At 42.7% G+C, this 14,712-nt stretch overlaps 2 protein-coding genes across 4 annotated transcripts; one reads left to right on the top strand and one right to left on the bottom strand.

Moving 5' to 3' along the window:
- Nucleotides 1-504: 504 nt before the first annotated feature.
- Nucleotides 505-6,162, bottom strand: ssr2 (signal sequence receptor, beta). 3 transcript variants are annotated; one of them, XM_079288764.1, is made up of 6 exons: nt 6,011-6,162; nt 3,973-4,133; nt 2,890-2,988; nt 1,735-1,843; nt 1,575-1,652; nt 505-987 (listed from the first exon to the last, which is right to left on the bottom strand). In XM_079288764.1, exons 2-6 carry the CDS (start codon nt 4,131-4,133, stop codon nt 877-879), a joined length of 558 nt encoding a protein of 185 aa, XP_079144890.1. In that variant the 5' UTR covers nt 6,011-6,162; the 3' UTR covers nt 505-876. The 3 variants fall into 3 exon arrangements, with proteins under 3 accessions (XP_079144890.1, XP_079144889.1, XP_079144891.1); XM_079288763.1 differs by lacking the exon at nt 6,011-6,162 and adding an exon at nt 4,716-4,781; XM_079288765.1 differs by lacking the exon at nt 6,011-6,162 and adding an exon at nt 4,716-4,736 and having other exon boundaries at nt 3,973-4,136.
- Nucleotides 6,163-13,061: 6,899 nt separating this feature from the next.
- LOC306791106 (sclerostin domain-containing protein 1-like) lies at nt 13,062-14,299 on the top strand (the record flags this gene model as incomplete). The annotated part of the gene is made up of 2 exons (XM_079287731.1): nt 13,062-13,254; nt 13,884-14,299. The coding sequence occupies 2 exons, from the start codon at nt 13,062-13,064 to the stop codon at nt 14,297-14,299; spliced, it is 609 nt and encodes a 202-aa protein (XP_079143857.1).
- Nucleotides 14,300-14,712: the final 413 nt, after the last annotated feature.

The following is a 14,712-nucleotide window of genomic DNA, read 5'->3' as shown; positions in this document are numbered from 1 at the left end:
TGTCTCACGAGACTCGTTCTCACAGGGCAACAATGCAGGAATCAGCACAACATAGAAAAATCCAATACAGGTCATTTTATTTCAAAACAATATCTCACTATGTATGACACCACAGTGACTGTTAGTGTGTAGTGCCACAGCAGTCTGCTCATTCTAAAGACAGGGGCTCCATGAGGGAGCTGATGTCCACTCTGTACGCTAGAGGCCTGTGCAGCCTTCAGCTTCAGACAGCCCAGTGGCTAGCTGAGCTCCGTGAGTCTCCTCAGCCACTTGAAGATTTACATTGGGCCTGAACATGACATAGAACCCTGAAGGGCTGAAGTAATGTCTCATACACACAATGTTGCCTTATTTGTTAACAGCAGATTTCTCTCCACTACGCTGGATGGTGTTGATTTGATTCAAATGACAAACTCCATGCTTACACAGAACCTTAAACTCACTTTGTTTGGTTCCATGTAAATGCTACAAAAGTGAAAAACTCTGAAATCAACCAGACACAGATTTAGAAAAACCCTTTAATTTATCTTCAAGTTCAACAACTGGCAAGAAACTTCAAATCAGCATTCAGTTCCATATGTACACAATTACAAAAGTCAGTTACAGTAGTAACAGCATTGTAATTGTTCTGTCTCATGAACCCATGAACCCAAAGGTGAAGAAATGGCCAGCAGCTGTCGATGAGAACAGAGAGAGGTCACGTTCATGCACACTGGAACGGTTCACCTGACTTTAGCTGTTGTCCTACTTCCTGATCCAAAGTTCCCTTGATCACAATCACGTTCCTTGGTCACCGCACTTTCTTTTGACTTTCAACCCCAATATGGGTTATTAAGCTATTCAGAGACCCCCCCCCTCCCGTTAAATGGTGTCTTCTCAGTTCTTCTTGGCCTTCGGTGAGTCGTACTTCCTCTTGCTGGAGTACCAGAGGAGCAGAGGGATGCCGATGGAGGGCAGAGTCATCACCCCGAACGCAGCCCAGTCCAGCTAGAAAAGGGAGATGTGGAAAGGTGGGTGAGGAGACCGATCATTTCTATTAATACTGTGCTCAGTGGAAGGAAGAGGAAAATCACACTTCCATGCTCTAATGTTTCTGGAGAGGTGCAGATTCAACTGTGAGGTCATCTTGGAGGCTGTCGTTTGCAGTGCTGTTAAATAATGTTGCACCATACTGACAGCTGTTGTTAATATGATGTCCAACCTATTCATATCCACAAGTGTAGAGTACAAAACAGAAACACCTCTCAGTCGAACAATACCGCTCAATCAGACTGAATGCAGACTGCATTAGTGTTACCTAGATGTACCTAATAAACTAGTTTATTAATAGAATGAAGTGCTCAACTCAGATGGAATAATAATCCACTACTGACATAATTCACATGACAGAACTGGTGTATATTACAATTAAGGGATTTACTAGGCATCCAATAAATATAATTAACTCAATTTCATGCTAAAATAAAAAGACAAAATGTGTTTATCGTAGTCCTATATGTTATGTCAACTAATGAATCAAAAGTCCCATCAACCTGGAACTCCCATCCCCTCAGTTAGCAGCCTGATTCACTTACATAGTGTGGGGAGAAGCGGCGGTCGAACTCCCTCTGAGCCAGGATCCCTCCCTGGCCGGGGGCGCTGGTGTAGCCCACCTGTAGGACGGACAGACACTTGAGTTCACTACACTACACTCTTTAACTGCTTTGATCCAGGAAGATTAGCAACTGCTTTTACCACAACTTGTCCTCCCTCCTGGGCCAGGTAGCTGACGGAGGCAGAGGTGAAGTTAAAGTAACCAGCCTTCAGGGGGCGCAGCACCACTGTGTGAGAGACATTGCTCGCTCTGAAGAGTTCAGGAGTTAAATCAGAAAACTTGAAAAAGATGGTAAATGTTAATGGACTGTACTTGCACTGCGCTTTTCTAGTCTTCCGAGTTCCGACCACTCAAAGTGCTTTAACACTACATGTCATCATTCACCCATTCATATTCTGATGACAGGGGCTACCATGCAAGGAGCCACCTGCTCATCAGGACTATCTAACCATTCACACCCGATTTGGAGTCAAGTGTCTTGCCCAAGGACACATGGACACGGACTAGCAGAGCCCCTTCTGATTGAAGGACGACCCTGCTCTACTACTGAGCCACAGTCGCCACGGATGAGTCACTTTTACATAAACAAAAAAACATAGTAACCTCTTTAGATTTGTAGAAGTTTGATCAGAGAGATGATTGACATTTGGGGCAGTAGATGTCTGTGAACATAATAGACAGAGTATATCGATCAGGATGATTAGAAGCATATCCTCCATATCTGAGCCCTACAGAAAATATGGCGGTAATCTTTTGATATTATGTAGCCTCTATTTAAGACATGTCAGGGCAGGACACCAGTGATCTGCTAATCGCTACCAACATGGCAGAATAACTTCAAATGGAATGGAGAGAACTTGATTGGGCTAACGTTAGCGGCTCTTTAGCAGAAGTTTTAAGGCTGCAGTGTCCAGACGTCTGGTTGCTGGGAAATGCAACTCTGTTTGAGATGCTGGAATAAAATAGAACTTTTGGTTGTCTTTTTGTGGGGAAAAAAACTCCTCATTGTTATTAGCACATGCTGCCTTGTTGATATTTGACCTTTGTCTGAAGAGAACTCACATGTTTAGCAGTAATTGTGGTAGCTCAGGGAAGAGGTTTATGTGAAAATCCATTTTCAAACATTGTCCTAAAGCAGGGTTCTTTATGTATTCATGACCCAGCTCTAAAGGGAATCGCATCCCGATTATTAGACTGATTCCGTGTCAGTGTGGAGCCCTCAGTTACAGGTTTGTTAAACTGACATTACCCACCCTACAACACCAACATTACAGGACATTTAGGTTCAAGGATACGGTGCAATCCTGTCCCATTTGACATTCAACATTCCTGAAACGATTCCAAAGTCTTCAGGGGGAAAAGAATCATCGGACAGCTCCACCTCCAGCGCAGCACTGTAGAGACAAACCAGAACCTTTAACCAAGAATGGACAGACTCTTATATGTCCATTCTTCACACAGATAGTTTAAAACCAGTACGTCTCATGTGTTCAGTTTAAAACCAGTACGTCTCATATGTTCAGAGACCGTGGCGATTGTAATATGAAGTGCCACTACGAGACAAAAACAATTTTTTGGGCAAACGTACCCACTCACATCTGAAATGAAGTCACAGATAATAAACAACCTAAGAGCCCAGTATGATCAGAATCCTAACATGTTAATTCATGTCCAACAATGATGTTAACAGAGGGAATAGAGCTGAAAGAAGTGGTTTAATAACCACAGATAAAGTCCCTGCACACACTCTTTTTTAGAAGATAATATAATATTGTGGCTTTTCTGATTGACATCACTCCACACCTGAATTTTAAGCTGCAGGGCGATTCAGTGAAATCATTTTTGCTAAAATTAAGTACTTTATTTTAAGTCACATTTTCCAAAGGCTTTGCGTTATGCATGTTATTGTTTAATCTAGCACATTTATTTATTATTAGATTATGATTTATTTATAAATCATCCAGTTCAATTTGAAATCTGACAATAAATATTGTTGCGATATTATTCAATCGAACTTTCTTTATTTGATTTGACAGTCAGTTGTTGACTACTTCAATATATATGGGACTAAATCATAGCATGAGGAAATTGTCTTTAACTGGACCTCGCTGTATTTTAATAGAATACGCCTGGTATAGTGTATATTCATGCATCTATTATGGCCTGTTATAGCTGGCTAATTAAAACCATTTCATGAATCACACCATACTATTTGGAGTTTTTAGTTTGTCAATTTCATGTTATAGTGTTGAATTTCTATGAAAAGTGTATTAAAATATATCCAATCAAGTTGAACTCTTCGTGGATTCATCAGAGGAGGTTGACAGCTCACAGGCCGTTCTGAACGACAGCTTTGTAGGAGAGTGCTCAGTGCTGACCTGGAGCCCACGTTGTAGACGTTGTACTGCAGGGTTAGGTCACGGCCCTCCACAGCATAGCGGTTCAGCAGGGACTTAGAGGCCAGCAGACGAGCTCCCTCTTCTCCTGAGCCCAGGCCCATCAGAGCCAGGACCAAACACACGTGTAGCGTCTTCATCATCTGCTGAGAAAACAGGCAGAGATCAAACAACTCAAATAGGACTAACGTTCAGAGAGACGGGGTTTAGGTTTAAGTATGAGGACTCCAGAGTTCTCATGTCCACATACATGTTGCTATGTAGAGACGAAGGCTCCCTTTGAACACGGACTAACGTAGCCAGCAGGAAAACCAACTAGCATGCGCTTATGGAATACAACACGACAAATGGAATGTCTTTAAACATGTTTGTGGCTAAGAGTTAGCTGAAGCCCAACCATTTCATCAAAGCTAGATTTACAAACAACGAGGCGCTTCTGTTCAAAAAGTTGAGAGCATTAGTGTATAGATTATGTAAAAATATAAAGATTGAAGCTTGTCTTCAAATCAGAGTGCTGAACACTAACGTTCCTGTTCCAGACGCTTACGTGTACAACAAGAGACATATGTGACGTTAACGCTAGCTTCCAGGGACAGAGTTAGCGTTACACTACAGAACAGCGCTCTTTGTCTACGTTTACATTACGTTATGTAAACTAAAATCATATTTTAGATGTGATTCTAAAATGTCAGTTAGTATAGCTAAAAGAAAGAAGAGGAACAGACCTTCACCGTCCTGTGCTTCTCTTCGAGTCGCAGTTATTGAAGGAGCTGGAGATGCGCATGCTCAGAACCTTAACGCTGCTGTTTGCATGACGTGTACCGAGAGGGAACTAAGGAGAGCGGCGGACCGCGCAGCGCCCCTGGTGCCTAGGAGCGGTCTTGTTTCCTCTGACTGAAGGGGAAATCATTCAATGTACAGTACACCGGACGTGTACTGTATTGTTACCATAGATTGTCACATTGTAAAGGCTCGCTACTTCTAACTAGGCAAATAATCTGTATGCTTGCACCCGTTTTACAATCTGAGGTGTGTCGATTGTAACAGAGGGCAGGAGTGTGTTACTCGGACTGAATCAGAATCAGCTTTATTGGCCATGATGGAATTTGTCTCCGGTTTCCACTCCGCTCTCAATGTACATACACTATTTTACAATAAACAAGAACAAATATATAAGAATAAAAAAGGGCAGCAAAAAAGTAGAACCGATGTAGGTATACACATTTAACAGCTCAATATAAGTATGAATATATATCCCCAAAAAAGTGTATATAGATATATATACATATTAATGCTGGGCACCACGTCCATAATCAAATTCAATGGTTCTAAACCTTTCTTTCCTACTTTTAAGAATGAACTGAATGATTATGTGGATGCCATAACATATTCAAAGTACTCTAAAGCTATGAGGACTGTGTTGCATCCATAACCTTCATGACCTCACAAGCTGATTGTGGAGCTATGATTGGGACTACTGTATAAAAGAGCCTTGTTGCCCTTGTTTACGTGCCTGTACGCCTGGGCTTTCTATTGTTCATGTGGTTTCTTATGTGTCTTTGTGTGTTCATTATGTATTGTGTATGATATTTCCTTTAATAAAGTGTTTTAAAAACAAAATCGGTCTGTATTCTGAGTAGTATTGACAAATAACGTTGGATCAGGCATTGGTTGAACACAGAGTCCTGTACAAAGCAGGATTTGGGCTTAGCGAGGTAACTTCAGGGTTATCTCTGGGTTTTATTATTTATATACTATCTATATTTATAGTCAGATATATCAGGGTCTCTATATCATAGCCTGATTGATACAACATTGTAATCCTAAAAACACAGAGAAAATGTGAGGATTTGTGTCTAACTCTGCTGTATTTCCCTCAGTAGGGTCCTCCTACGAGTCCCGCCCACTGCCGCGCCTCTCTCCGTAGGCACAGCTGTGCCTCATCTCCTGTGATCGCCTCCAGCTGACATAAATACTCCTGTCACTCTCATTCCAGTTGTCAGTCCGTCCGTTTACCTACCTGATATTCCGACCCGTGAGTAGTCCGTTTGTTCACTCTCTGAAGATCCGCTACTAATGATCCATTTCGTTTTTTCAACTTGCCTGCCGTACAGTGTCGAGCCTCGGGTTTTCACCTGTACGAAGAAGCCTTCCAGTTAGTTCCTCGGAGATCAACTGTGTAGTCTTGGCGTTCCTGTGTCGAGCCTCGGGTGTCACACAGACGATCCAGCCTGCCTGCCAGCCGCGGACGCGGATCGGCCACTTCCCGGCTAAGATCCGAGCGGAGCGCGAGGACGCGCCTCCGTACTGACGTTTGACAGTTTTCCTGTCGGCTTCGTCTGCCGCTCAGCAGGATTAGCCACTTTCCGGCTTGGAACCGTGCGGAGGCGTGGCGACGCCTCCTATTGACTTTGTCCATTTCCTGTATATTTTTCCCTTGACTGAGAGCAATAAATGATCGTGGTTTTGAAATAGAACTCCGCTGTCTGAGTCTGCATTCGGGTCCATGAACACACCACTTCATAACAGAAAAGGGATTTCTTTTTTATGGCTGTTGACAGTATTTTCTGATTCATGGAGTTATACAAAAAGATATCCATGCAAAGTAGCACATTTATAAGATGATGTGCATATTTAAACATCACATTTCATAAAACATGTAATACAAATAATAATTGTCTTTATTAAGTAATCAAGTGGGGAAGTTTAATGGTGATATACAAGTTAAAATGTTGACTCTCTTCACTTGTCTCCCATTCAATCAGTAGCATGACAGCAGTAGCAGCCTTCTCACTCATGAAATAAATAGTCATCTAATTACCAAAATCTATCATCTAGGATATTGAAACACAGATTCCTGAACACCAATGTAGAAAAAATTATCAAGTTACCTCAAAACCTGCTGTTCAGATTTCTGAAACGGGGCGTCGCCCTTTAACCTGAAGGTCACTGTCCACTGCTCCTGATGACGATGGTTAAATGCAGAGGTCACACTTCATGTATAGACCTGCATGTATATGAGCATTTAAAGAAAGTTTGTTTCAAACAGAGCACTGTGAGATGGACTGCCCTTGCTGCAACAGACACTCACTTAAGTTACCTTCAGAGGTGCAGATACTGTCAGTGGATCTTATGGTCTGTTTCTTTACCAAATGAAAGCATCTTGATTTCCACATGAAATGTATTTGATACAGAAAAAGCACCTCAACAAAAACTTCTTGATGGTGTAGCACCCCAACACTAGAGAGTAGGCCTACACTGGAATGATGGGGTGTTTGGGTTCTGAACTCCTCAGGTTTACCTGATTTTGGTGAATTTATATACACTCCGAATAACAAAGAAACTATCAAACTTAGCAATAATTAAATAACTGACCACTGACAACTGATTGGGATGAAAAAAATAAATAAAAGCTTTTGTAAATGTTCAAATAATAATTACCCTTTCGGTGGACAAGAAAACAAAACAACAATAACGCCTTACAGCATACTAAGGGTATGACAGAATACTCAAATTGACTTTAAAACACTCATGGGCCCACACACACACTCACTTAAAATACAATAGGAAAACGTTGCAGGCCAGTGTAGCTCGGGTGCGGTGCTGCCTCCCGAATCCTCGTCCTCAGCATAAACAGTTACACAGCAAATCTAAAATCACCATTCTATGTCAGTCCTTGAGAAAAACAGTATGTCGTCCAAAAAACCACACCGACAGCGGAGGTGACGGCCACGGCGGTGAAATCCTCACCCGGAACACACCAACAGTCTGTCTCGGTCCGCAAACGCGTCCTCAGGTCTAGTGACTCAGCAACTTGTACTTTACAAAGCAAAACTTTTACAAACTCTCCGAAAACTCTACTGAGATGAACAAACGAGGTACCGTACTGTCTAAACAGCTACACAGTTTAAAACGAAACTATCTAAACCAGTGGCGGCTGGTGGAACATTTTCTTGGTGTGCTGTGCCACATCCAATCAATTTCAGCAAACATCCCAGAATGATTTAATGCCAAAAAAATTAAGGTATCAAACACGCATTACTACTTTGCAGTTAAATATTTAACATGTATTCCAACACGAAAAAAAGCAGTAAATAACACTTTGATAAATGCATCAGGACATCTTATTTTTGTCACTCTCACAGGGAATTCAGAATAATATATATATATATATCATATAATAATATTCACTATAATATAAAACACACACACACACTATATATATATATATATATATATATATATATATATATATATATATATATATATATATATATATATATATATATATATATAATGATTTATTTATAACTGTCCATTTCTCAGACAGGTGCTTCATGTCTCTCACTCCCGTAACTGTCCATGCTGGATCTGTCCCCGTTGTTCAGCTGTAGTTTCTCCTCTCAGTTCTCCTCTCAAACAGGATTTGGAGGAGCAGTGCTCTCGCTGGTGCTCGCCTGGAGAGACGAGTCCTGACGAGAACGCGCAGTTTGGGGCATAACGAAATCTGCCCGAAGCTGAATCTATTTGAGGACGCTGATTGACTAAATTGTATGTCACTCATTTATACCTTTAATCAGCATTAAAGCATCATTGGCTAAACTGCTTCATAGACCCGCCTCTTTGGGGTAGATTCTCCAGCACCCCAGAGCTGCTGAGACATGCGGAGAGGACGTGTAGGAAAAGCATATATTTACCGCAGATATCATATTTTACACATATTACTGGGTAATTCCATATTTGAAAAACACAAATATTGACAATTTGTATAGTTTATTGTAGTTTTTTTATTTTTTATTTTTTATTTGTAACTCAAGGGGGGGCGGCGCCCTAGCACCCTCTATTGACCAGCCGCCACTGAACTAAACTCTCATTTCTCCCGTTCTTTAGCTATACCCCTCTCTTCTCTCTCCTTCCTTCGCGCTCCTTTTTTCTTCCCCCTTCTGCCCCGTTCTTTTCTCTTCACCCCGCCCTCTGCTTTACCTACGACCAATTACCCCATGTGGGGCTGAATGATACCTCGATTAATAAATCAAAGCACATTGCTCAAACTGAAAACACTATCAGTGTTTTTTTCTTTTTACTCTGGTTTAACCCATGGTTTGCCGTTAATATTGTTTTAAGCTGTTTTCTTCAAAACCTATTACACCAAGGCTATAATGGTAAAGTCAAGTTATATGGAGGCTATCCAAAAGAGGTTTGGCTGCGCAGTAGCCATGTTTTCATCAAACTGAACCATATTTAGCCACTAGGTGACAAGTTTGTCTCTGTATCTTGTTAAAAGCAGTCAGTCGCATACAGCAGGGTTTCATTTGATCCGGTTTCAAAGATTATGATGACTCTAAAGATGAGGGGACGATGCCTTATATCTTAAGAGACTGTATGGTATTTGTTTAAAGGACTAATGCTGCGTTCACACCGGTCGCGTTGATTTTTTGACGCACTGCAAAATCGCGTCCAACACGCCGCCGGTCGTGTTCACACCAAACGCCGCAAAATCGCGTAGCGCCGGAGAGGGGGCGTGGTTTATCAACTGGAAGCCGTTCACCTGGCCGTCATTTCTTTCCGCTTTCAACCGTGAAAGGAATAAGGACAATTGCTGCTTTGTACGTGTTGTGAAAGTCCCTCAAACATCGGAATGCCAAACGCCGTCATGTCTGGTTCATAATATTGTTCAGAGGAGCTCCGTGGATTTCATCGAGCTGTATTCACTGTCTAGTAAGCCACCGGTCGCTGTTTACTACAGCTGTAGGAACACTAAATAAACTGATTGGCTGTGATTCAACGGCAATAAACCGACAAAAAGGGACTCTGAAATAACTACGTAATGATACCGATTTGTAGGCTACTTGTCTTCTCAATGGAGCTCTGATGGATCGGTGCTAGGCTATGCTAACATCGTAGCAGCTCCACCAGCACTCAATAACGTCACGTAGACGTAAATACGGCAGCGTCTATTAATTGTTTGTACCATATGGTTTACACACACACATGTATACACATAGTTTGGTCCGCTCTCTATTGATAATAATAATAATAATAATCCTTTATTTTATATAGCGCTTTTCTAAGTACTCAAAGACGCTTTACAAGGATCCATGCACACCATTCGGCCAGTCATACCGGTGATGGTAAGCTACGTCTGTAGCCACAGCTGCCCTGGGGCAGACTGACGGAAGCGTGGCAACTAATTCACTAACTCATATATTGATATGAGGTATCGTAGAGCTCTGGGTGAACACAGACGGCTACAGGATTTATTTCCTGATTCAACAACGGCAGGAAGGCAGTGATGACAGGGGGAGCAACTCAACGCTGATAGGCTATCACGCCACAGCATCACGCGATTATTTCGCAGAAGTTGAAAAATTTCAACTCGCGCGTTGGCGATTTTTGCGGCGTCCAACGCAAAAACGCGTCCAACGCGCCGCGCCATCGCAAAATCGCGACGCGCCAGTCTATCGCGTCTGTGCATAGACTTTGTATGTAATCTCGACGCGCGTCAAAAAATCAACGCGACCGGTGTGAACGCAGCATAAGACAGCAATGATGATTGGACACCAAATGACTTCCATAAACTGGAAGACCCACAAAGAGCCTCCTTTTCATGACTGGGCAACAAAGTCATAAAATATTAGTGCATATAAAAGAACGTCACGTGTAATCATCTACGTAATATTTCAAAAATCATGCACATCCTGTCTCAAAGCGATGCAGAAAAATTAGTTCATGCATATGTTACCTCTAGACTAGATTACTGCAATTCCTTACTATCAGGCTGCTCTAACCGGTCTCTTGAATCTCTCCAGCTGATCAAGAATGCTGCGGCACAGGTACTAACAAAAACTAAGAAAAGAGATCATATTACTCCTGTATTAGCTTCTCTGCACTGGCTCCCTGTAAAATCTAGTATATCATTTAAAATCCTTCTCCTCACCTACAAAGCCCTAATTGGTCAGACACCATCATATCTTAAAGAGCTTATACCATATTATCCTTCTAGGGAGCTGCGCTCCCTAAATTCAGGGTTACTTGTGGTTCTACAGTCGTAAAAAGTAGGATGGGAGAGCCTTCAGTTATCAAGCTCCTCTTCTGTGGAACCAGCTTCAGTCCGGGGGGCAGACACACTCACCACATTTAAGAGTAGGCTGAAGACTTTCCTCTTTGATAACTCTGATAGTTAGGGCTGGTTCAGGTTTACAGTTAGGGCTGGCTCAGGTTCATAGTTAGGGCTGGCTCAGGTTTATAGTTAGGGCTGGCTCAGGTTTATAGTTAGGGCTGGCTCAGGTTTATAGTTAGGGCTGGCTCAGGTGTACAGTTAGGGCTGGCTCAGGTTTACAGTTAGTAATGGCTCATGTTTATAGTTAGAGCTGGCTCAGATTTATAGTTAGGGCTGGCTCAGATTTATAGTTAGGGCTGGCTCAGGTTTATAGTTAGGGCTGGCTCAGGTTTATAGTTAGGGCTGGCTCAGATTTATAGTTATTGCTGGCTCAGGTTTATAGTTAAGGCTGGCTCAGATTTATAGTTATTGCTGGCTCAGGTTCATATTTAGGGCCGGCTCAGGTTTATAGTTAGGGCCGGCTCAGGTTTATAGTTAGGGCCGGCTCAGGTTTATAGTTAGGCCTGGCTCAGGTTTATAGTTGGGGCTGGCTCAGGTTTATAGTTGGGGCTGGCTGAGGTTTATAGTTAGGGCTGGCTCAGGTTTATAGTTAGGGCTGGCTGAGGTTTATAGTTAGGGCCGGCTCAGGTTTATAGTTAGGGCTGGCTCAGATTTATAGTTAGGGCTGGCTCAGGTTTATAGTTAGGGCTGGCTCAGGTTTATAGTTAGGGCTGGCTGAGGTTTATAGTTAGGGCTGGCTGAGGTTTATAGTTAGGGCTGGCTCAGGTTTATAGTTATTGCTGGCTCAGGTTCATATTTAGGGCTGGTTCAGGTTTATAGTTGGGGCCGGCTCAGGTTTATAGTTAGGGCCGGCTCAGGTTTATAGTCAGGACTGGCTCAGGTTTATAGTTAGGACTGGCTCAGGTTTATAGTTAGGGCTGGCTCAGGTTTATAGTTATTGCTGGCTCAGGTTCATATTTAGGGCTGGTTCAGGTTTATAGTTGGGGCCGGCTCAGGTTTATAGTTAGGGCCGGCTCAGGTTTATAGTTAGGACTGGCTCAGGTTTATAGTTAGGACTGGCTCAGGTTCGCCTTGGACCAGCCCCAAGATAAGCTGCTGTAGGCCTAGACTGCCGGGGGACTTGATACACTGAGCTCCTCTCTCTTCTCTCTCCTTCTGTATGAATTCATGTCCCATTAATGCACATTACTGACTTTGCTTCTTCCCCAGAGTCTTTCTGCTTTCTCGCCTCGCAGGTTTCCGTGGATAGTGGTTATATTATTATTATGGATCATGGTCTTGCTTCCTGCCGTGGTTCTGTCATATGCATTGAATGTGTTATGACTCTGTTATGTTGTTCATTCTGTACACATAACATCTACCACACTTCTGTCCATCCTGATAGAGGATCCTCCTCTGTTCTGGGACTGAGGATGTCGTATGTGTACAGATTGTAAAGCCCTCTGAGGCAAATTTGTAATTTGTCATTTTTGGGCTCGACAAAAATAAATTGAATTGAAAAGTAAATTGAATTGAATGAGTAGGATGGACAAATATGTCCTCCTGTGTTTATTTTAAAATTTGTGTGAGAGAAAATAGGGAATCAGCGGACGAACAAAATTATTTTTCTCTTTTCTGAGAAAGTAACATTATAATTTGGGAAAAAGGATGAGATTATCTCATCCTTTTTCCCAAATTATAATGTAACAGTGTATCTTGTTTATTTTCAAAATAATCGTTGGAAGATGATTATAAGTGCTCTTGATAACATTTCAACAGCATTTACATTTTATTGGAGAGAAGCTGCTGGCCGTCTACATCCTGAATGCTGCTGATGGCCTGATCCTGAAGTTGCTGATCCCAGTGCAGGCTGTTGTTCAGGTGGGTGTGTCTTGTTCAGACAGCAGAGGATATATAAAGCAAAGCAGCTGCTGCAGCAGGTTAGTCTTTCTCAGATCAGTCAGGTGCAGTCATGCCCCGTGCTGCCAGCGGACTCCAGCTCCTCGCGCTTCTGCTGCTGAGCAGGAGCAGCTCAGCTGTCCAGAACAACGCCACAGAGTCAGATAGTATTCAGCTGGTCCACGATACTCGAGAGGAGCCGATAAATGAAGACACGAACCATGCGAGGAACGGCGGGAGACGGCTGGCTGATCCTGTGCGTAATGGTGAGTCCAAGCGGTTACGCACGGCGCACTTACTTACTTAGTATATTTACATCGTTTCAACTTTTTTTTAATCTTTCTCATTAAAGCTTGACACATGCGTTTCAGATTGAGTCAATAGGTTATTCTCTCGTAGTGTGGTGATATGAGTGGCAGGAGTAACAGCTGGATTGTCAAAACGCATACATTTGATCTCGTTGTTTTTGGAAATATGGTTTCCTAACGTGCACTAGTTGCAAAATATGATTAGTAAGCGTTCAGCATTCTGTAAGTGTAACGTGGCCTACAGCATGTTGGGATTGGGAGCATTTGGCATGACTGTTGTGAGCAGAAATGTATGGATGCAAATCAAAAAGGATGCAGCAGAGGCTCAGGTATCCTGACTTCTACCAGTCAACTCCCCCAAAAATAATGCATAGCATATATCATTAGACCCGAAGCTGAGACACAGGCTGAGTTCTCCTTTGCACTCAGTGGAGTGCCCCTGTTTTATATGACAATTACAATTTAGACAAGGGTCCAACTGACTCACAGTTTAGAGTTGCCACCTCTGTTTCCAAGAAGTAGACCTGAACAGTAATGTAAACAGATAGAGGAGCCGACATATATCTAACTCAGATCTCATTTCTCAGGCCCAGACCAGAGCCAGGTGGGCTGCAGGGAGCTGAGATCCACAAAGTACATCTCTGATGGCCAGTGCACCAGCGTCAACCCCATCAAGGAGCTAGTGTGTGCTGGGGAGTGTCTGCCGGCCCACCTGCTGCCCAACTGGATCGGGGGTGGGGGTTACACCGGGAGGTACTGGAGCCGCCGCGACGCCCAGGAGTGGCGTTGCGTCATTGACCGGACCAGGACTCAGCGGATCCGGCTGCAGTGCCAGGATGACAGCTCTAGGACCTACAAGATAACTGTGGTGACCTCCTGCAAGTGCAAGCGCTACTCCAGACAGCAGAATAACTCAGGACACAAGGATACACCTGTCCACAGTGGAAACCAAGGGAAAAATCAGAGGAAGGCTGGACTGCCTGAGGAGAGAGCCGGGAGATAGTCTGACAACTAACATCAGGAAGTGTATGGATGAAATAGAAGTGTGGACATCATAACCAAATGTTTAATAGCCAGGCCAGACAGAGGTAAAAAAAACAACAATGTAGATTTGTCTCCAAATGTAATATTGTGACTCAGAGAAAGGTTTTAAGATTAAACACGGTTTAATAAGAGGAATAGGTCAACACTTAAAACGAGTGAGATGTTCAGATGGATATAAGTCTCATTTCTGTGTTAAGTATGATCTGGAGTCAGAATCTGGTTAGCCTAGCTTAGCATAAAGACTGGAAGCAGGGGGAAACAGCTAGCCTGGCTATGTACAAAGATTATAAAATACACCTAAATTCCTCTGAGAGTAAGCTCTCATGTTATATGGTGTTGGTTTAATCTGTATACAAACACAAATGTAAAAAT

This window comes from Melanostigma gelatinosum (assembly GCF_949748355.1).
Source record: "Melanostigma gelatinosum genome assembly, chromosome: 17".
Taxonomy (NCBI): Eukaryota; Metazoa; Chordata; class Actinopteri; order Perciformes; family Zoarcidae; genus Melanostigma; species Melanostigma gelatinosum.
The sequence above is the reverse complement of the archived record's forward strand: the minus strand, read 5'-3'. Positions and strand labels throughout refer to the sequence as shown.

Bases quoted from the DNA above. Each gene is read 5' to 3' on its own strand.
- ssr2 (XM_079288764.1), bottom strand. From the start codon at position 4,133: ATGATGAAGACGCTACACGTGTGTTTGGTCCTGGCTCTGATGGGCCTG. The intron at 2,989-3,972 runs GTCAGCACTGAG...TTGTCTCTACAG, and splicing joins GTCTACAACGTGGGCTCCAG to TGCTGCGCTGGAGGTGGAGC. The intron at 1,844-2,889 runs GTATCCTTGAAC...TGAACTCTTCAG, and splicing joins AAATGGGACAGGATTGCACC to AGCGAGCAATGTCTCTCACA.